The sequence below is a fragment of the Sciurus carolinensis genome, chromosome 3, assembly GCF_902686445.1.
Source record: "Sciurus carolinensis chromosome 3, mSciCar1.2, whole genome shotgun sequence".
Lineage (NCBI taxonomy): Eukaryota > Metazoa > Chordata > Mammalia > Rodentia > Sciuridae > Sciurus > Sciurus carolinensis.
This window is the reverse complement of record NC_062215.1, coordinates 126,075,639-126,099,194: the sequence shown is the minus strand read 5'-3', so window position 1 is coordinate 126,099,194 and position 23,556 is coordinate 126,075,639. Positions and strand designations below refer to the sequence as shown.

The window sequence follows — 23,556 nt, the reverse complement described above, 5'->3', positions numbered from 1 at the left end:
CTTTCCGTGTTAAAAGATATATGTTCTTATTGGTTCCAGTACCCCCTACAGACACTAAAATTAAGTCTGTTGTATAAGACACCATAGTATTTGCACAAAATCTATTTACACATTCCTCTGTACTTTAAATCATCTCTAGATTGCACTTAATACCTAATAAAATGCAGATATTATGTAAGTAGTTGTTATGATGCTGTATTTAGGGAATAATAACAAAGAGAAAGAAGAGTTATGTATTCAGTACAGAGGCAGTTTTTTTTTTTAAATTTCAATCTGGGCTGCTTGACTCTATAGATGTGGATTCTAGGGATATAGAGGGCTGACTATACAGCAGAATTGTCAATTTATGGGGAGGAAAAAATAACATTTACTGACAACCCATTAGTAGAATACTAGGCCCTAGACATGTTCTCTTACTTGATCTTGATCAATAAGTTTATGGAGATTTCTCCATTTTATGGATGACAAAACCTATTCAAAAAGGTTAAGTCATTTGTCCAGGGCCACCACTGGAGATGGCAGAACAAGAATTTTTAATGTCCATAATCTCTACTCTGCCTTGCCTGTTTTACTGCTTCCCTCCTCCTTGAATTCTTGACTAAAGACTATGGGCATTTTGTTAGATGCTAAAGAGGAGCTCCTTTTTAAAGATTAGTGATACAGCGCCCTGCTTGTGTTTGCTAAAGGGGGTGCTGTGGGCAGAAGTGAACATCTATCCCACATTACAGGGTATTTACCATAATTGTCACTACCAGGAAGCACCCCGCCCAGCCTCCATACATTTACAGATGCTCCTAGGTGTTGGTTTCTGTCCTAGCAGAACCCTACTGTGTGTCTACTTCCAGAGACCCTTAGAAGTCTGGGTTCCACTGCATTATCAAGGAAGGGAGATCACAGAGATCATAGAAAATAGAAAAAGTTCTAGAGACCAGTGGAACTGCTTACTTTTTTTTATATAGGTAGTGACTTGTCGAGATCCCTCCACACCACATGGAGAGCAATGTTAATTGATGTGGTCGTTGTGACACTGATAACTCAGATCTACAACTGTAAGGAATTAGTCCTGAAAAGATACACTAAACATTACTATTTTAATTTTCCAGGAAATGAAGTTAAAAGTCATAGCTGGGGTGGTAGCACATGCCTGTATTCCCAGCACCTTGGGAGGCTGAGGCAGGAGGATGGCAAGTTCAAAACCAGCCTCAGCAACTTATCAAGGCCATAAGAAACTTAGTGAGATTCTGTCTCTAAAAATATAAAATAAGGAGTGGGGATTTGGCTCAGTGGTTAAGCACCCCTGGGTTCAATCCCCAGTACCAAAAAAATACAAACCAAAAAAAGTCATGTCATATTTCTCTGGGTCTTATCAACCTTTTTACTGGACACTTTGAAGAAGTCTGCATATAGAGGTAAGAGTAAGGGAAGCTATACAGTAGCTGAGTAGCTGAGATGACATGGTAATAGCTTGATGCTTTAGAAAAAATGTAGTGTATAGGAGCGAAATGAGTTTCCCACTTGTTCTTTTTCTGACCACTAACCTAAGGAAAATACCTAGTATCTTCTAAGAAGACATGCATAATCATCAGTTGTAGTGATTTATTGTTATATTACCCAGATTGCATAATTCTTTTAATGGACATTTTAAGACACTATCACATTTGTTCTCTTAAAACATTAATTTTATTATTACCTTGAAAGGGGTATGTGATGATAGTTCTTAAGATATGATATTTTAGTAGTGTACCCAAAGGATAATTTTAAAGTATTGTTACAGGAAATGTGGTTAAATAAATTTTCTACAACTAATAATTAGGTCATAAGTTATATGAAAACATGGTACCTTCATTTCTAAGTAATTTGAAGTCTTTAACTGGAGACACCTTAGATATATATGAAAATATTGAATTCAGAGCCAAAATAATGTGCACTTATTTATTCCACAAATATTTATTAGATGTCTATATAGCTTAGGGAACTTTTAGGACATGAAATTGTTAGGCTTTTTAAAAAAAATTTTTTTTTGGTTGTCAGCGACCCTTATTTATTTATTTATATGTGGTGCTGGGAATCGAACCCAGTGCCTCACACATGCTAGGCAAGCACTCTGCCACTGAACTACAAATCCAGCCCAATTGTTGGGTTTAAAAAAAAAAAAAATTGGTACCGTGGATCGAACCCAGGAGTACTTCACCACTGATCTACCAACCTAGTCATTTTTTGAGATTGAGTCTCACCAGGTTGCAGAGGCCAGCCTCAAACTTGGAACCCTCTTTCCTTAGCTTCCCAAGTCACTGGTATTACAAGTGTGTATCATCCACACATGGCATGAAGTTGTTTTAATCTTTAGGATAATGCAGCAGATACTCTCAGTCAAGGACATTTGTTTTTCAGGTTGCCCCTCCTAATTAATCTATCTCTTTGGCTCTTTTGCACTTCTGAATTTTAGGGTGTGTTTTATGTCATAATTATTATTAAATTAGTTAATGTCTCTGTCTCTTCAGCCTAGGGTATGAATTCTTCTAGAGTAGGGATGTATTTTGTTCTTTTTGGTAACTCTAACATCTATCACCTTGCCTGCTGTTTACTTAATTGTTACTTAATAAGCGTGAGAGTGAGTCTGCTAATTGCCCTCCAGGAGGGCATATACAAGCTAGTAGATGATATATGACAGGACTTTGACAGTGACTACATGAGAAAATGTCACTTCCACCTGACTTATAGAGGATATTACAGAGGACACCACATTTTCATTAGACTATTTTAAAGCCAATAGATAACATTTGGCTCAGACTTAAGAGACTCAACTGAAGCCCTAGGGATAGGAGAGGCATGAGCCAGAGGTGGGCTGTAAAGGATGACTCAGGATGTCTGGAAGACCTTTGGTGAGCTTGTCCAGTGTTTCAAGTTTATACAAAGCACATGGAAGCCATCGGAGGTTTTGGAAAGGGCAGAACACTGGAGCTGGGTGTGTGCTGGAAGTTTTTATGGTGAGTTGGAAGATGGAGGTGAAGATGAGGGGGTCCTGCTATGTTGTAGGAGTGAGTTTTCTTATCGCTTAGAGGGCTTGGCATCAGCATGTGTATTGAGAATCTGCCATTGTAACTAAATTGCACCTTTGCTGGCCACTAAGAAGGATTTTTAAAGGAGGGGAATGGATTTTCTTCTTTTGGTCCCATCATGAAACCGCTTATACTCAGCCTGCATGTTCCACTGTTACTGTGTTTGATCAGGAACTCATCTGCCAGAATATTCATTCCAATGATGGAAGAAGAGAAAAAGCCAGCTAGAAGTTGCTGTTCAGCTTTCAAAATAAATTCTTTTCTTCCCCAAGATAGCACAGAGGGACTCTCTTTTTGCCCTTTTCTAAGATCAAATTACTATCTTCAGTCAACTGTAACAGTCTTTTCCTTGGCTTCCAGTCCCAGTGATTATCACTGTTCACCCAAGGAAAGAAAAAACTAAACAAAACAGCATCCTTTCTCTTGTGGGCTTTGCCTGTGAACCTCAAGCAAATAGATGTGGGTATCTGCCAGTGGTGACCATGGCAGCCACATGCTAAGTGCTTTAACCAACTGTTTTTGTTCTGTGCAGTCCTATTACATCCCTAGGTAAGGAGCATCCTCCTGTTTTCTAAGTGAAGAACTGAGGGTTTTACTGTGGGTTGTGTTTAGTGTCAGCACCTTTAGATTATGGATATCTGTGCATAGTGTTCTTCAAGTTAAGGAAGGTAAAAACTCGGCTTGGGATCTAGCTTATGATACTAGTGCTAGTATTCAAATGCTAGCTATGATTATTCTTATCATTATATTCCTTCTTTTTCAGGGAGTTTTGAATGTGTGGGGATTCAGGCTTTCCATGACCCATTTGAAAAATACCCCTCCTCGAATTTTAGCTGCATAATGGCATAAACGTTCATGCCCTGTTTTTCTCTTTGCTATATGCTTCTCATTCTCCTGTGGTCTTCCCTATACACATCTTGGTCTGATGTGAGGGCCTATATCTAAATACTGGGCCTCCTGAAACAGAAGACCAACTCCTGGCCAGGCCTTGCACATGCCCCAGCCCAACGAGGCCCTGCACACAGCCCAGGATCTTCTAGGGACACTACAAGCCCACCTGCCATATGCTGGATTCCCTGTCCTTGTGAGGATTGTTAAACCATCTCATAGAACCCCTTCCCAGACCCATTCCCTATGTATGGCAAAATTTCTTCCTCTCGGGTTCTGGGCCTCAAAATCCAGTATCCACAAGTTAGTTTATATGGACAGAAGTTACATGAACAGAAGGAATTTGGGGATTGGCAGTTCATTCGCAGAAGGCTAAATCCAAACTCATCTCCTGCAACCCACTCCTTCAAAGGCTTTAAAATATCTTGTAATAACTACCCCAAAATAACTTTAACCTTAAGAAACAGGCAGAATGGTGGAGAGAAAGAAAACCTAAGACCCTTGAGGAGATGACAGAGCTGGAAGGTTTTTATGTTTACAACCCTTTCACCATGCAAATGTCTGGTACATAAACAGTTTCCTTCTATTTTTTATGTAGTGGCTAGACCCAGAAACTTAAAAAGTAGATGCTTCTCAGAGTCATTTGGCATTTGCAATGGGACATGGATTTATTAATAGCATTACCATCTCACCTTGTGGTTGTACTTTATGTTTTTAAGGGGCATTCATATACTTTTTCTCATGAAAAACCATTTTGTGACAACTGATGTTGTCTTGGCTTCCACTGTAGGGACCACAGAAGAGTTAGGTGGTGACCATAGGCCCCTTACACAGTTGGTTAGCAGCCCAGGCCCTATGTGGCACTCATCTCCCGGGCAGCCTTCTTAAGAGACCTAGGCTATACTGAAGGAAGAGCCTGTGTTACTGGAGTGGTTCTGTAAAGTAACTGTGCCTGTACCTGATCTCACTGTCATCGTTTACTAGATGCAGGTCTTCAGGCAAAAGCAGTGTGCTTCCTTTCCTTTCTCTGGAATGGTGATGATGGAAATGCTGCACACCAGGGTGGACTGGTATGCACATATAAGAGTGAATTCAGGGTTTTAGAATGGTGTTGAGCACATACAAATGTGTGAGCACATACAAATTGTGGTCATTATTATTATCTGGACTCAATTTTGACACTGTGATCCTTCATTCTCAGATCTCAATGTGAAGCCTTACTAGATAACTGCTGTTCCCTATATAATTAGTGGGTTAATTGAAAAGATTCCCATTAAGGAAAAGATTTCTACATTAATTTTAAGAGAATGAAATATGTGTACATTAATGATAATCTTTTTAAGAGGTACATATTGCCATCTGGTGATGAGTAATAACAGTGTAAGGTATTGTGCATTTTAAAGCAATTGAAACCCAAGTTAATTTACATACCTAGTAGAAAGAAATATTAAGTACCTAAGGCTCTATTTCTATCCATCTTCAGATGATCTCTGAAGTAATCTTTCTTTCCCTTTCCATTCCATTCTATTCTAGTGCTAGGGATCAAACTCGCAGGCAAGCACCCTACCACTGAGCTATATCTCTGGCTCTAACCTTTATTGTAATCTTGGTAATTCCATGATGTTTGGATCATAACATTGCTGAATAACAAAAACACTCCACTTAATCATTATGAGCCAGCTCTCTTGGTAATTCAGACTCCTACCAGCTCTTTAAAGTCAGGGAGGTAGCAGTATAAATACTACCCAGTGTAGCTTGGAAAGGCTAATGTGCCTAGGGTATTCAGTGTATACTTAGGAAGTAATTTGCCAAGCAAAAGAGTTTGGTTCAGTAGAATTTACTCCTACGGAGTGCTGGAGGATTCACTTTGTAGGGTGTTGCAGAACCACCCTGTCCAACAATGTAGTTACACTAACCATGTGTTGTTTTGGAGTGCTATGTGGACAGTGCCACTGAAGAACTAAATTTTTATTGAAAAAAAATATATATATTTTTTGGTACCAGGGATTGAATCCAAAGGGGCTTTACCACTGAGCCACATCCCCCACCCGCCTTTATGTATGTATGTATGTATGTATGTATGTATGTATGTATGTATTTATATTTTGAGACCCTGAGGCTGGCTTTGAACTTATGATCCTCCTGTCTTAGCCTCCTAAGCCACTGAGTTGCTGTGATTTCAGGTGTGCTGCCAGGTGCCCTGCTAAATTTAAATTACTATTGTTTTATTTTTTGCAGTACTGGGAATTGAACCCAGGGGTTGAGCATCCCCAACACTTTGTGTTTTTTATTTTGAAACAGGGTCTCTCTAATGCCCAGGCTGTCCTTAAACTTGTGAGCCTCCTGCCTCAGCCTCCTCAGTAGCTGGGATTATAGGTTTGGGTCACTACACCTGGCTTAAATTTCTATTCCTAGAAATAGAAGTAGTATTTTTTTTTTCTCTTAAATATGCCTTTACTGTTTGGCAAGACTATTTCATGTTGTCGCGTTAGGCAAGATTTGGTGTCAAATTTGTTGAGTTTATCACTTATAGTATCTCAATTTTATAATTTTGGTCACATGTTAAAAGTGTGTGTAAAATAAATTTTTGAATATATCGAGTTAAATATATTATTCACTTTTTTTTTTTTTTTTTTTAGCAAGGCTAGGCTACTAAGAGAAATTAGGTATATGTGATTTGCATTATATTTCTATTAGTGCTGCTTTAGAGCATCTTACAAGTAGCTGAAGTTAGCCTGATTTTTAAAATTCAAAGTTAGTTTTTAGATTTATATTCTGGGCATCATAGAATCAGAAGCATTTAGAAGGCAGCATTTTAAGGATCACTGAATCTAGCCTCACCCTTTTGCAGATGAGGAAACCAAGGCCAAAAGTTTTTTTGTAAAATGATGTGACACCAGGTGTGTGTTCTTGATAGCCTATTTCTTTGGATCCTGGGTTTACTTGGCACTGGAAACCTAGTAGTTGGAACTGCAAATAATTTAAACTTTTACTAGGTTCAAACTGAAGAAATTGCCTTTACAAAGAAATTATCCTAGGTGAGCTGGGTGTAGTGGTGCACAACTATAATCCCAGCGACTCAGGAGGCTAAGGCAGGAAGATCACCAGTTCAAGGCCAACCTCAGCAACTTAGCGAGACTCTAAGCAACTTAGTGAGACCCTGTTTCAAAATTTAAAAAAAAAAAAATTTTTTTTTTAAGGGCTGGAAATGTGACTTCACTAAAAGCTCCTCCGTGTTCGATTTCTAATACCAAAAAGAAGAAGAAATTATAGGTGGTAAGAAATTTATTGGGTGGTATACTGTACTGAACAGACAGTATGATGAGTTAGTGTCTGACATATATTTTGGGGGGCACTATAATGACATTTTCATGGGGCAATGGCAAATAAGGTCAAAATTCCCACAGTTTTTGTGAACATTTACTTAGGAAAACTTCATACGGCTGATTTTCATATTTTAACTTCCCTAGTCATAGATTTTTCTAATTATACTGATAGCTTTTGTTCTAGAGGGAAGAGAATGAGATTTTTTTACTCCATGTGTTTATTTTTTTATTTAGGGGTATCTGAGGTCATTTAAAATGTTGGGCCTGTTTTTATGGTATTGTTTTCAAAACTGGTTTAAATGAATAGTCCATCCACAACTACAATGAACAAACTTTAGAGCAGACTAGAATTTAATTATTTTGGTGGGGCACAGGGAGGAAAGGGAGGTGTTAGGATTCACTAAACGGTGAAATGATTTACGTGGGTATGTTCCTCAACTTGGAGAGGACCTGCGTCTGCTGCAGATGGCAGCTGACCAGCTGGGAAACCTTTGACACTTAACCTTCCTTACCTTGGCTTCTTCACACATGGTAGTACGAAATTTAAATGACATAATGGTACAACTGAAAGTGTTTTGTGATCTTAAAGCACTACAGGTGTCAGGCTCTTTCTCATGGAGGCTGAGAACTGTTGCTTGATTCACTTGTCTTGAGGAGCCCTTGGATATGGAATGTGGATTTAGAGCATGTGTGACCGTACTTGGTGGTTCTCAAGGCTCCACGCTCATTCCGGGCCACCTTTGCTCTTGGTAGGGAAAGCTGGTGGCTAGGCAATGGAGAAGATCTGCTGGTAGGGTCTAGGACTGGGCGGCTCTCACTCCTGTTGTATTAAGCGGAGCCAGTCTTAGAAAACCCGACTGTATTCACACTTGTGGATGAGGGAAGAAAAGTCTTAGGAAGCGTGCAGGTTAGACATCGTGTGGTTTTCTGCTAACAAGTTTCACAGGCCATTAATTTGGCTCTTTTTTTTTTTTTTTTTTTTTTTTTTTTATATGGTGCTGGGGATCGAACCCAGGGCTTTGTGCTTGCCAGGCAAGCACTCTACCGACTGAGCTATCTCCCCAGTCCTAATTTGGCTCTTAAGGTTAAATTCCACACAATAATTTTAAAGTCTGTTTTCAGAAAGATCAGTGGAGTAGAGGGAAAGGAACAGGGAAAGGGAGGAAAAGGGAAAGTACTGGGGACTGAATTAGAGCAAATTATATTCCATGCTTTTATAATTATGTCAGAATTAATCCTAATGTTATATATAACTAAAAACTATAAATAAAAAAAAAGTCTGTTTTCAGAGTAATTCCTAATAGTTAAATGAGTGGTTTTTTTTTTTGTTTTTTTTTTTTTTTTCCCCAGTACTGGGGATTGAACTCAGGGCCTTGTGCTTGCGAGGCAAGCACTCTACCAGCTGAGCTATCTCCCCAGCCCGTTAAATGAGTTTTTAAGTAGTAGAAATCATAATAGAAAAGTCTGTCTTTAATTTTAGCTTATGTTAAGTAACTAAATGAACCCTCTGGGGGTCTGCTTAGGCAGATGAGACCTATTGCTGGTTGCCCAGTTAACGGGCTATCTTTATAAACCTGGACTATGGTCTCCAAAGTTACTGTTGGCTCTTTTTATAACCAGTTATGTGTTCTAAATGTAGTTTAGTGGGCAACAGACACCTGTTTCTGAGAGACAAATCCTTAGAGTGTTTTCTTTTTTTCTAACATTTACCTTGTCTATTAGAAAGGCTGAAGTTGCTGATTAGACTGTCGTGTTTGAGTGTTCCACCTGTTGGGACTTTCCCCCACCTGCATTATTTCTGTGCCGTGGCCTCTGTTTCTTGCCTCTAAGTACGCTGCCAACTCAGAAAGCACAAATCAGGGTTAGCTGACTGGAGCATGGCTGGGCATAGATTGGTGGTTAAAGAAGTGCTATTTGCAAGTTGACATTTCTGCAGGGACAGTTTATTCTTATCTTGGATCTCCATTTTATTGTTAAACAATAATGGGAAGGGTCCAGTTTTGAAATGATTATAGACCATAGGAGACCTGTACAGTTAATGGGTTTTTAAAATTTATTTTGGTGCTGGGGATTGAACTTGCACATGCTAAGCATGTGCTCTACCACAGAGCTGTACCCCCACCCAAGTATGTATTTATTGAGTGGGTGCCACATGCCAGTATGATGCAAGATGTAAAGGGCACTTGAGCTGGGAAAGGTGGGGAAATGGGCATTCCATGTTACCAAGTGGGAGTGTAAAAGGTACAATCTTTGTGTAGGGCTCTTTGGCAGTATCTGTCATAATTTAAACTGCATGTACTCTGACCCAGCATTTCTACTTGTATTTATCTCACAGATATCCTCATAATACTTATGAAGTCATTTATATACAAGGGTATTCATCGTGGCATTATCTGTAATAGCAAAAGATTAGAAACCAAGCACAATGGCACGTAGCTATAATGTTTGTAATCCCGGGTACTCTGGAGACTGAGGCAGGAGGATGGCAAGTTTGAGGCCAGCCTGGGCAACTTAGAGGGACCCTGTCTCACAATAAAATAAAAAAGAGTGAGAATGTAGCTCAGTGGTAAAGCACTTGCCTACCATGTGCCCTGGGTTGAATGCCCAGTACCATGCCCTGCCCCCCCCCCAAAAAAAAAAAAAGTTGAGTGGAGGGACTGATTGTTATACTATTGAGTAATTTGTTGTTATGGTACATTATATAATGAAATGCTGGCTGTTATAAGTAATGGGACAATTCTATGACCTGAGGTAGGACCATTTCTGGAACATATTAAATGAGGGGAATAAATGTGGAACCCTGTGATCATAAGCTGTTTTGTATCTCTATGTGGATATAAAATGGAATGTTTCCTTAAGGAAACACAGAATACAAGTGGTTGCTTTCCCGGAGGGTAACTTGGAGATTACTTTTTTGATTTTTTAAATTTTTGAATGCTGTACCATATACATGTATTTTTATTTTAAAAAATATTGTCATGTCCAAAAGGAATTTAGTCTAATCAGAGTATTTAATAAAATTTCTGATAAGAAATATAAAGAGTGTGGGGTATATATTGGCCTTATGAGAAGATCCATTTCAGTGCTGAACTCTCCCCATGAGTTGGTCTGATCTGCCTATAAGCCTCCTGGGTCAGTCAGGTCCAAGGGTTCAGAGGGCTGACTTCCACATCTCAGTTTCCTGCCTGTGGGGAGGGAGATATAGGGCTAAACCAAGGTTTCCAGACCGTGTTTTGCTCTGGTGTGTGGAAAGAGCTTCCCAAACTCTGAATTTGAAGTTTGGAGTTGGAGTCCTAGCTGTGCTGCTTGCTGAACATGTGTTTTGGGGCAGATAGCTCCAATCCCAAAGCTCTACATGCTCATGTAGAAATGAAGATTACAATACTGGTCACCCTCCCTCACACTAACACTCCTGTAAACCATGAAGTGAATTTAAAAAGGGAAAGTGAAGCAAAGGTTTACCTTTTCCTCTCTCACAAATAACGTGGTAAGAGTTGTAAAATTAGAAAATCAGAAAAGGGGGTAGTTTGAGAATCCTTTGGCTTTGGACCATGTGTAAGTTATTTCACCATGTAAGCCCGTTTCCAAAATGAGGGGCTGTCTGCGTGATTCTTCTGGTCTGTTCCAGAAGCATTTCGTGACTGTGTGGCATAAACAGTAATTCCCATGCCCCATGCTGGACGAGATGAGTCATGCTGACGGAAAAGTCCAAGTGCAAGGAGGAAGTCTCTGAGTCTGAGAATTTCCCTTGCGCTGGAGAATCTGAGCCTCTGAGGGGGCAGTGAGGGAAAACATTGCCACCACCAAGGGAGACCAAGAACAGAAACAGTGTGGAGATGTATTTATTTTTATGTGTTCTCATCACCTCTGTAGCCTCCTTTGCTTTCAGATGGCTAGTATGTTCATGTAGTCAAGACTGTTGCACTTTACGGCATCTGTTACCTCTGTGAGGCCTTTCTGTGCCAGGGTAGTGGTATTCCCTCTGTGATACCTGGGTTCCTCATTCGTCTCCCTGTGTTGTCTCATAACTAAGGTCAGAGACTGTCTCTTATTTATCTTTGTATCCCTGGCACCTAGCATGGTTCCTGGCACTTTAGAGGGGCCCTGTATGAGTCTAGGAGGTGGGTAGATGGATTAAGGATGTACTTAGGGTGGTATGTACACTAATCTTTTTGATCTTGGCCATCACCTTTAATAACTACCACCACTGTGGTAAATTGAGATTTTAACCATTAATAACTTACTATTTTAAGAAATATTTTATACTCAAAGCTTACACTAAAAAAGTAAAGTATTTTAATGGTATCCTCAGTTTCCAATGAAAAGCTAAGTGTTAAATCTGTGTTTATTAATATGTAATATGGTAAAAAATATATATCAATAAAATTCATCACTACCACTAGTGTTCCCTACTGTTGCCACATCAAACAAGGTCTCTGGTTGGCAGTGACATTTGGCGCCCACTCAGCCCCCAAACCTGAATGACTGCTCTACTTATTATTTTTTAGCTAATTTTAAGTAGTTAAATATGAAAAGGATGGACCCTGGAGTTCTTGTTTTTGTTTTTTAACAAATGCAGGACCCCAAAATAGGGTAAGTGTAATTCAAGGAAATTTAGAGCCCCTTTGGTTTGAGGTCTCTCTCATGGAGACACCCCTGTAGGAGGACCCAAGAGACAGGCAGCAAGGCTGCTTGACCTCCATCAGGGCTTCCTGGTTAGTCCACACCCGGTTAATTTCTGTGTAGGTTAGATGAAGGGGGTTAGGGAGTTGGATGCAATGTTCTCGAAGGTTGCTGGTAACATGGGGTATACATGTGTGTTTTCCTTTTGGGTCATTCTGACAGTAGTTTCCTATTGGATCATTCTGTCCAAGCGTGCCTTTCCTATGTGGAGGACAGCGTTCAGAACTGAATACATAATGTAGCTCACTCAAAAATGGAAAAGAGATTAGAAAACTGTATCCTAAAAATTTGTTGTCAGTTCAAGCCCTTCTCTTGGTAAAGAAGTGATAACTTTGCATAACCCCTAAGAAGCCTAGCAGCCACATCTTGCTCCAGTACAACCAACCAAAACCAACTCTGATGGGACCCAGGTGTGAAGCCTCTCACAGACAGGCTGGAGCTGTGCAGCTTTTGTAGCAGGTGGGGTCACCTATTGTTTTAGAAATTAATTCTTCTGATTTCTTTTTAACCAAACTACATATGTTCCTCTTGAGAAAAATCACTTTTCACTTTTGCTTTATCTTTGCATCATGCACTGGAGTTTATGGACAAGGGTAATGGGTGAGAGTGTCAGTAAGCTGCCTGGATCATATTTCTTAGGTTGAGTCATTGCTGAGAAACTTGTTTGTGAATAGGAAGCAGCCCATGAAAATGTCTGTGTATAGTAACCTGCCAGACTGAGGAAACTGAACTACTTTCTAATTGAAAGACACAAAAGGAGGATAGTAATGGTTCTACAATCCAGGGAATGGCACACAGGTGACCTTATCTTTTAACTTTCTGAATAATCCATCTTTTGGTGTGATTTCGAGAATGTTTATGTGGGTAAAATATCCCTAGCTGTTGAAGACTGAGGAAGAATTCCTGAGTAAGATTTCTTTAGAAGGAAAATTAGGGTTAGTGTAACTGTTAAAACCTATTAAGAACTCTGCTGATATATACAACTTGGTTGCTAGACTAATATTTTTTAAAATGGTGCTAGAATTAGACAAATAAGCCAAGCAACATTTCTACTTGGCTTACGTGGCTGCAAAGCCCCTTTTGTCTTCAACATTCTCTTAATCTGTATTTCTAATCATTTGATAATTTTAATTATCTACAATTATTGTAGCAACACAAGAAAGAATTAGCAAATCAGTCCTGTAAAAACCCAAAGTACTTCAATGTAGACAAACTACAATGACCTGCCATTTGCTTTTTCTAGAATTCTCATTGAGAAGATAATTAGCACTGCACTGCGTATCTTCTTGTAATGCCATGAAGGACAGAAGCCCTAGAGAAGTAAATTGGGACATAAATATTTATGTACAAGTTTTTTTAGCAGTTTATTGGTGAAATTCATTTTTTTATCTTGTTTTTCGGTACCAGGGATTGAACCTAGTGGTGCTTAACCACTGAGCCACATCAACAGCCCTTTTAATTTTTTATTTTGAGACAGGGTCTCACTAAGTTGCTGAGGCTGGTCTCAGTTTGGAATCCTCCTGCCTCAGCTTCCTGAGTGGCGGAGATTACAGGTCATATGTATTTGTTTTTAGAAGAAAAGATCCCACCACTTTCAGTCAATTCTCCAAAGGAAATGGGGTGTGAGCTTCATTTACACATGTGTGAAACATACCATTTTAATTTTCAAATATCATTCCAGAGTTTGTTTATTGAACACTTTTATTTAAGAATGGCAATCATATTAACCTGTACTTTATCTTTTCTGATATTTTGAATGATCCGAGCATGGTAAATGATTTGTTCAAAATACTAACAAAAAACTTTGAGTGTGGATTCTGTATTCAAGGCCTTTCTTGTTTGTTTATCCTACTACAAAGATGTTTGTTTTAAAGTGTTAGGAGTTAATTGTCCAACTTCAGATTTCCCATAAAACCTGTGAGATTACGCAGATGGCAAATGATGATGTATACATTTTAGAAATGAATATTTCCATTAGGCCAGATGGTGATTTAACATAAATTGTCCAACTATTGTTTCTTATTGTCTTCTTTTTTGTAAGCTGTGCTTGCAACATAATTTGTAACACACTCAAGATTCACAAAAGAACAAGAAAAATTCAGACTCTTAGTGGCAGACAGGATTTGCTCCATATGCCACATGAAGTCTCATAGCCAGCACTTGTATGGCCCTTGAGAAGCCTTTTCATTGGTTTTAAGGAAATAAACTGTCGAAACACTATACAAACCACATCCTGCTTTCCTCTCTCTTCCCCAGCTCCGCTTATCTAACATTGTACACCGTGGCTCTCCTCCTCCAGGCCTTGTAGAAGGCCAGACACTTGTACTTCTTCAGTCCTGTGTTTCTGTGCAGAGGAGCATTTTTAGTTCTTCCTCAGGCACTTCCCTTCCCTGACCTCTGGTGTCACGTCCTCATTTGTTATGGGCTCCACCCCTACTATTATTTCCTCTTAGATGATGTGCAAGCTTTGCAGACATGGGTCGTTTGTGCAGTCAGTCATGTGCCTGGTCATACGGCTTCTCACAGGAAATGCTTACTGCCTGTTTGGTTAGCACAGAACACAGCACTGAGCCTGTGGGTCTCCCTAGTAGCATCTTGGGTTAACAGACTTCTGTTCATATTCAACATAAAGCTTTGAATGTTTCATGCAGTGGCAAATCTGCAAGCATTTTCCTTCTGAAACTTTTGTGAAAATTCGAGTAACAGCATGACATTAAGGGTGTGAGGAGAAAACCATTGTTGCTGCATTCTAAATTTGGTTAGAACATCTGTTTTTAGGAATCCAAAGTAGTTGCTTAAAATTAAGCTTTAAAAATGTTTTCTTCTTCTAGAGATCTCTCACAGCATAAATACAGTTAAAAATACAGAGGGAAATCTCTTTGAACACTTTCATGAAACCTGTGTGGATGGCATTATGATCTCTAGCCTAAAGAACATACATTGTTCCTTCCAACACCTTTTGGTTGCCTTCCTGGTGGAGTTGGAAAGCTAGGACTGAAAGAGCTGCTCATCCTCCCAGGATTACCATGGTTTCAGATCACTGCTGCAACAGGATGCTCTAGAGCTGATCCAAATGATGCTTCCTGTTGTATTTTTCCTGTTTGCCAATAAGGATCCATCAAGGTGTCCTTTTCTAAACTTGTTATGGGAAATTAAAAACATACTGAATAGATTTGGAGTTGCATTGAAAGGAAGTCATAGCACGAATTGAGTGGCAGAATTGTTTGTGAAAAGTTATATGTAAATGTACATGGGGTCCCCATCACTTGTAACACTGCAGCCACCAACAGTATCAACAAAACCACTACCACCATTCACCAACAGAACATCTTCTGACTTGCTTCATATTAAGGTGCTTCCATCCTTTTTATTTACATGTTGCATATGTTTACTAGTCAGTTTCAGACCTACCCTGAGGAAAGACCAAGCAGCTTCATTGCTTCAAAGATACTATCCCCAGTTTGGGGAAAAAGTTAAATCATTCATTCTGTTTAGATAGTCCTAATGTTATTCCAGGTTCTCATTAGATAGGTCCTCAGCTTCATTAGTAACTCTTGACCTGGAGTTTAGTCTCACCTACAACAAGTAGTAGAGCCCATTGCTGTCAATGTGCATAACAACATTTGTATATTTTTACATTTAGGGTAGGATAGAATAATACTGAATTATAACTAAAACCATCTGAAACTCATTGGTAACTGGTGGAAGGGGAAAGTGGGGGAAAGAAATAAGAGGTAAATCAACTCTTAGGGCGATTGCCACTGTGCTGCCTCTAGGCAGGTGGCCTGATCCTGCTGTGTTGGGTAAAAATAGTCTTAAGTGTTCACTGAGGGAGCAGCCATGTTATTTTTGTCCTTGTGAGGTTGAGCAGAGTAGCACTGTAGACCTCTACTGGGCAGGCAAGCTGACATGGCTGGCCCCAACTCCTATTGCCCAGGGCTTCACTTTTCCATTCTCAATTTCATTTTGATACAGGTAATTCATTAAATGAAACTGATGTAAATTTTCTGTTTGGACATTCCCTAAAACTAAAGTTACAAATCAGAAAAACTGCTTTTGATACATTTTTGGTCAGGAAAACATATGTCTGTTACTAATTCAAAATAACCAGCCCCTTTGTTAAGACTGTTCCCATATCTTAAAACTTAGTACCTTTTATGTGCATGTATGCATATGTAACAAATCCCATCAGTGTGTACACCTATAATGCACCAATAACAAACATGTGGGGGAAAAACAGTACCATCAATCCTTCTTGTAGAGCAGTATTTTTTTGTTTTGTTTCTTAAAAAGTTAGGGGCTGAGTGGTAGAACATATGCTTATTAGCATGTGCAAGGCCCAGGGTTCACTCCTTAGTAAGAGAAGAGGGAGGGAGAGACAGACAGATACCCACACGGCATTTACAATTTCCCAGGAAGGAGCCTAGCAGGCATTCAATACCCCTTTCCCAACTTGGCAGTACACAAAAAGCAGCCTTTCTCTTTAGCAGTTTTTTCGTGCCTTTGGAACTAAAGCATAAGTCAAAGGAAATTATTTATCAGGTGAACCACAAAAACAAAAGTAGCAGGACATGAGAAGAGAAAATAATGTAGTGCAGCAAATACCAAAATGGTGATATTTCTCACCTGCTAGATTGACAATTTTTCAATCTTTCCCTTTATAAACTTGATATTTGCCTTGCAAATTTAAAGAAAACTCCCATGCATTCAGTCTTGTTTGTTCAAACCCCATTTCTTATAATCCTGTGATTTGTAGTGCTCTTAATTTCTATACCATTAAAATCATATAGGGTTTCTTTTAATTCACACACATTAGTGTACAACATTTGTAACCTTGCCCCCTTTAGCGGTCTCTACTACCTTATCAATAATTCAAGCTGTCATATGTTGGTTGTTTTTAGTGAATAGATTCACTGAGTCGAATTAACTGCTTTCCTGGAACATATTTTGTAATCTCCCCACCATCAACCATGGCATACTGTGAATAACTTATGTGGACTATCTTAACCATGAACTCTCCTTTTCTGCTTTAAACGTAGGACATGGATTTGATTGACATCCTTTGGAGGCAAGATATAGATCTTGGGGTAAGTCGAGAAGTATTTGACTTCAGTCAGCGACAGAAGGAGTATGAGCTGGAAAAACAGAAAAAACTTGAAAAGGAAAGACAAGAACAACTCCAAAAGGAGCAAGAGAAGGCCTTTTTTGCTCAATTACAACTAGATGAAGAGACAGGTGAATTTCTCCCAATTCAGCCAGCCCAGCACACCCAGTCAGAAACCAGTGGATCTGCCAACTACTCCCAGGTAGAGTACTCAGTATGGGGGAAAGTATATGGCAGGGTTTAAGAGAACATTGACCGAGGATTAAAATATTTGGATTTGAGTTCCAGCTCTGCCTTTTCCTATCTTTGTGACCATATCAAGTTAACTTCCAAACTTCAGCCTCTTAGTAAGTTCAGTACCTAACCTGTTTACCTTCAAGAGTTATTGTAAGATTAGTAGGGCATAAATCACATGAAAGAGCTTTGTACATACAAAAACATCCCTCCTAGGATCAAATAACAATAGAAGTACTGGCAGTACTAAAACTAGTAATAGGTATTGCTTATGGTATTGAGGCAAACGCTGTTCTAATTACATTTATTAGCTGAACTATATAAGTGAGGCACCATTCACATTTTATCTGAAGCTCAAGAAGGTTAAATAATTTGCCCAGAAAACTTAAGAAATTAGGGGAAGGCTGAGGGTATACTTAGTGGTACAGTGCTTGTTTAGCATTTGTGAGGCCCTGGGTTTAGTCTCCACCACCACTACCCAAAACAAAACAAAATAAACAGAAAACAAATTGAGGGAGCTAAGATTTGAGTCCATATAGTCTGGTTTGAGTCTGTGTATCAAACTGATTTTTGAAATAAGCAATTAACTAGATTAAAAACATTTTATGAACATTAATCATGAATATTTAGCTTGGCAATGGAACATTTAACAATTTTTTTCTTCCTTTATGCCTTTCCCTTTTAATCCAGGTTGCCCACATTCCCAAACCAGATGCTTTGTACTTCGATGACTGCATGCAGCTTTTGGCAGAGACATTCCCATTTGTAGATGACAATGAGGTATAACACATTTGGTTAAGAACAAAACTCTATAAGTACATTGAACATATCCTTTATAAGTCCTTTCAGTGTGTCTTCATTTAAAAGAAAGAATACATTTTAAAAGGAAAATTTTTTAACAAGAAAATGCCTTGTCAGGGCACTTTTTCACAGATATCTTTACAATATAAGACAAATAAATAAAAAACGTTTATGATGGGTCTGGGGTTGTGACTCAGTGGTAGATCACTTACCTAGCATGTGTAAGGCACTGGCTTTGATTCTTAGCACTGCATATAAATAAAGGTCCATCAATAAACAACTAAAAAAATTAAAAAAAAAAAAAAAAAAAAAAAAAAAAAAAAAACAGGAAAAGGAAAAAAGCCCTTATGATGTAGAACCCAAAACCTTTGGAATAACATAATCATGGCAACAACTTACTTGTGATACTAAAAATTTTTTCTAAGTAAGGGACAAGCTAATAAACCAACATTGGTTCAATTAATAATTTTTATCTTTTGTGTTTGAGGCACTGTATAGATAATACAAATGAAGTCCTAAGATTTTTTCTTACCCATTTTGAAGTTTACCTTTAAATGCATGGGATAGGTTAAAACAAGCCATTAAATTGTAAATTAGGAGTCAGTTGTGGAGAAAAATGTTGTTATATAGAGAAATTGGGGTCAGAAGTTGGTAAATAGAGAAGTAACTGCAGCTGATTCTACTTTTAAAGAATGACCATGCCTTGGAGCTTACTTATCCACTGTTGGTGGTATACTCATGCAGATAAATAAATGCTTTGTCAATTTTAGGTTTCTTCGGCTACATTTCAGTCACTTGTTCCTGATATTCCCAGCCATATTGAGAGCCCAGTCTTCACTGCTCCTACTCAGGCTCAGTCACCTGAAACTTCTCTTGAGGGAGCCATGGCTGATTTAAACAATATGCAGCAGGACTTTGAACAAGTTTGGCAGGAGCTGTTTTCCATTCCAGAATTACAGGTAACTAAGAATAATGCAGTACTGAAGATGCTATTTCATATTCAGTACCTTTTAAATTAGTCATTCTGGGGCTGGCGTTGTGGCTCAGTGGTAGAGTGTTTGCCTAGCATGTGTGAGGAGGCACTAGGTTCAAGAACCCTCAGCACCACATAAAAACATAACTAAATAAAGTTGTGTCCATCTACAACTAAAAACTTAAAAAATCATTGATTGTTTATTACTTACATGCCACCTATTCATAAGAAGGATTTGAAGATGCTTTTCAGTTAGTCAAAAGAACTTCCCAGATTCACTTAACATGCACGGTTAGTTAATGGGCCCTACCTAAAGTCTGATCTATAACCCTTGAAAATAATACATATGCTTAGGTGTATATATACATCTAAGATATATCTATTGAAAATGGAGATTAATCTCTGAATTACAGAAGAGAATGCCTTGTAGAGAATAGGGGTGATAAGTGTGTTTACCTAAACTTAACAGAAGGTATGGCTTATCACCTATTAAGAATGTTTAACCTTGCTGGGCATGATGTTGCAAGCCTATAATCCCAATGATTTCAGGAGGCTGAGTCTGGGGGGATCACAAGTTTGAGGCCAGCCTGGTCAACTTGGTGAGACCCAGTCTCAAAATAGAATTTCAAAAGGGGCTAGAATGTAGCTCAGTGGTAGAGTGCTTATATAACATGTACAAGGCCCTGGGATCAAACTGGAAAAAAATTTAATCTTGGTTCATATAGTATAAACTTCTTTTCCATGCAGTGTCTTAATACTGAAAATGATAAGCTGGTTGAGACTACCACCGTTCCGAGCCCAGAAGCCAAACTGACAGAAACTGACAACAGTTATTTCTACCCATCCATCCCTTCACTGGAAAAAGAAGTAGGGAACTGCAGTCCACATTTTCTTAATGCTTTTGAGGATTCCTTCAGCAGCATCCTCTCCACAGAAGATCCCAACCAGCTGACAGTGAATTCATTAAATTCAAATGCCACATTAAACACAGATTTTGGTGATGAATTTTATTCTGCTTTCATAGCAGAACCCAGTATCAGCAACAGCATGCCTTCCTCTGCTACTGTCAGTCAGTCACTCTCTGAACTTCTGTATGGGCCCATTGATGGTTCTGACCTGTCACTTTGTAAAGCTTTCAACCAAAATCATCCTGAAAGCACAGAATTCAATGATTCTGACTCTGGCATTTCACTGAACACAAGTCCTAGCATGGCATCACCAGAACACTCAGTGGAATCTTCCATCTATGGAGACCCACCACCTGGCTTCAGTGATTCTGAAATGGAAGAGTTAGATAGTGCCCCTGGAAGTGTCAAACAGAATGGTCCCAAAACACAGCCAACACGTTCTTCTGGGGATACAGTGCAACCTCTATCACCATCTCGAGTGCACAGCACACCTGTGCATGATGCCCACAGTGAAAATACACCAAAGAAAGAAATGCCTCTAAGTCCTGGTCATCGAAAAATCCCATTTACAAAAGACAAACATTCAAGTCGCTTAGAGGCTCATCTCACTAGAGATGAGCTTAGGGCAAAAGCTCTCCATATCCCATTCCCTGTAGAAAAAATCATTAACCTCCCTGTTGACGATTTCAATGAAATGATGTCCAAAGAGCAATTCAATGAAGCTCAACTTGCATTAATTCGAGATATACGTAGGAGGGGTAAAAATAAAGTGGCTGCTCAAAATTGCAGAAAAAGAAAACTGGAAAATATAGTAGAACTGGAGCAAGATTTAGGTCATTTAAAAGATGAAAAAGAAAAATTACTTAAAGAAAAAGGAGAAAATGACAAAAGCCTCCATCTACTGAAAAAACAACTCAGCACCTTGTATCTTGAAGTTTTCAGCATGCTACGGGACGAAGATGGGAAACCTTATTCTCCTAGTGAATACTCCCTGCAACAAACAAGAGATGGCAATGTATTCCTTGTTCCCAAAAGTAGGAAGCCAGATGTTAACAAAATCTAGGTTTGGGAGAATCTGACCTTTTCTGAGCTATTTCTTTTTTTTTTTTTTTTTTTTTTTTGTACTGTTATACTAAAAGCTCCTACTGTGATGTGAAATGCAGAAATATACTTTATAAGTAATTCTATGCAAAATTATAGCCAAAGCTAGTATAGAAAATATGAAACTTTAAAAAAAGCATTAAAATATCAGTACATTGAATCAGTGGTTCACTTTTAACTATAATTTCTTAGGACTCCATTTGGGCTAGATTCTAAGTGTAAATACTACAAACTTCTTATTTATACTGTTCTTATCTCATTTGTTACATTCATAGATTTATGATATGACATCTGGCTAAAAGCAAATTGTTGCAAAACTAACCACTATGTACTTTTCTTTTTTATAAATACTGTATGAACAAAAAAACTTGCATTTTTTATATTCAATTGTTTAGCTCTGGAAAAAAAAACTTTTAAGAGCTGGTACTAATAAAGGAATATTATGACTTAAATTATTTCTTCAGATTCATTTGAGTTTATTCACAGTGATTTCCATAAGACAATCATCTGTTTGATATATTTGGATGTTCTGTACTTTGAATCTTTTTTAACTTTAAAAAACATTTTATAATAAGTATGTGGTATTAAGAGTTATAAAGAAAAAAAATATCAAGATATTCACTCTTCAACAGCAGCTACATCTCAAGGAAAACGTTACAAATTCATTTTCATGGCAATAGGTGCGTGCGCACTATGCAGTCGGCACCTAGAACTTGCAATCTAGCAAAGGGAAGTCAGCAAATGTACTTCATGTTAGAAAGTAAAGGATCATTGGCTTAATGGTGTGAGACTGAGACAGGAAGATCACAAATTCACTGTCAGGCTGGGAAAGATCCCTCTCAAAAAAGGAAGGACTGGGAAGGTCAGTATTTTTACTGCAACCTATAATGGTTGCAGCTATCAAACCATGTTGAGGTTGCAACATTTGAAGGTGTGGGAGAGCAGGTATTTTGATAGTCAAGATGGAAGAGTCTATAAAGGTCAAGGACTTTTGAGAGGATGAGGGGTGGGACACAAGCCTTGTAAGCCCTCAGAACTTCAGCCTAGTTAAGTAAAGGACTTTATTATGATATTGCCCAGGAATGGAGTAAACTAGAACACAGGTAAGTGGGAACTGGCTCCCATTTGGACACCTTTGGATATCTATTAGACAGGGAGGCCCTGCCAAGTCCTTTTGAAAATGCATTTTCAAACCATTCATAGCTTCCCTTCAGTTAATCTAAGCAACTCTATGTATTCTTGAGTCAGGAAACTTTTAAAGCAAGCGTGTTCCACCAGTTCTGGAACCAGATAATCTGAGTTGCTATCAATTTAACAACCTCCAGCCAACTTTCTTCAGCACTCGGGCTCTTATCTGTAAAGTTCTAGCTCACATTAAGCACACTATAGCTGGTGTTTTGTCAATTTTAACTTTGTATTAGGATACCTTTCATTACAAGTAAAATGGAACTGGCTCATGAGAATTTGACTCAGATGACTATAGGAACAGGGTTGAATATGACTTCAAGGACCAACAGATCTGGGATTCAAATGCTGTATTCTAAATATTGTGCTGTCAAGGAATTTCCTCTGGTGGTGGTAGCAGTGATGACTGATTTAACTCCTGGAGACTTGTCCAACCTGAGTAGAATACCCGGTTGGGTAAATCATTTATTCTTACACAAAATTAAGTGGGGATTCATGACAATTTTAGCAGTAGCCTCATCTGGAGCACCTGTACTTGGTACTTAACAGTGAAGAGCACCGTGGGACACGCTGCTTCACCTATTTAGCTGCATCAGCTGAATTTCAAAGTACCTTACCAACTCATACAACGTAACTGACAATCGAACCTTACAGTACCCAAAATTATCAATTGTATTATGTAAACTCGTTTAAAATTTCAAATAGAACAAATCCTAGTTTATCCAGTAGCTTCATACCAGTTCTCAAGATAAAATTTTGGCCCTTTAAGAGTTAAGCCTTGAAGTGTTCCCGATTTCCATTCTGTGTATCTTTTGAGGCATTAGTGCCAAACATGATACTAAATATCCTAATTGCATAACACTTTATGTAAAAGTCCTTTTCACCCTGGGACTTCTGAAGCTTTTGTTGTGTTTTATTTTGTTGGGAGGTGGGTGTTCAAATTTACCTCCCATGCCCATTATTTCCTTGATTAGGTCTTAGAACATAGAATTCTATTTTAAGATACACAGAAGGATGTTTCAGTTGATACGATTTTGTACTACTGTAGAACTGGGCTGGTGGGGGGAGAACCATACATTTTCAATTCCATGTGAAGAAAAATGTCTCTGGCATAACTCACCTGGTCAACCATGAAAATCTCAGGCATGTTCAAGGATGGTGTGTGTGTATGTGTATTTGAGACAGGGTCTGGCCAAGTGGCCAAGGCTGGTCTTGAACTCATGCTCCTGTCTCAGCCTCCAAAATGGATAGGACTATAGGTGTGTACCACACCTGGACAGAAAACTTTTTTTAA

The 23,556-nt window shown here is 38.7% G+C and overlaps 1 protein-coding gene across 4 annotated transcripts in view; it reads left to right on the top strand.

Moving 5' to 3' along the window:
* Positions 1-21,523, top strand: part of Nfe2l2 (NFE2 like bZIP transcription factor 2) — a 30,025-nt gene extending 8,502 nt beyond the window's left edge. For 2 of the 4 annotated variants that reach the window (XM_047543640.1, XM_047543643.1), the window contains exons 2-5: positions 16,996-17,262; positions 17,985-18,074; positions 18,866-19,054; positions 19,816-21,523. In XM_047543640.1, the coding sequence (XP_047399596.1) occupies positions 16,996-17,262; positions 17,985-18,074; positions 18,866-19,054; positions 19,816-21,039 (1,770 nt within the window). In that variant the 3' untranslated portion in view covers positions 21,040-21,523. Of the gene's footprint in view, positions 1-11,469; positions 12,416-16,995; positions 17,263-17,984; positions 18,075-18,865; positions 19,055-19,815 lie in introns of those variants that run through there. The other 2 variants (XM_047543642.1, XM_047543644.1) reach the window with 2 other exon arrangements.
* The last annotated feature ends 2,033 nt before the right edge of the window (positions 21,524-23,556 follow it).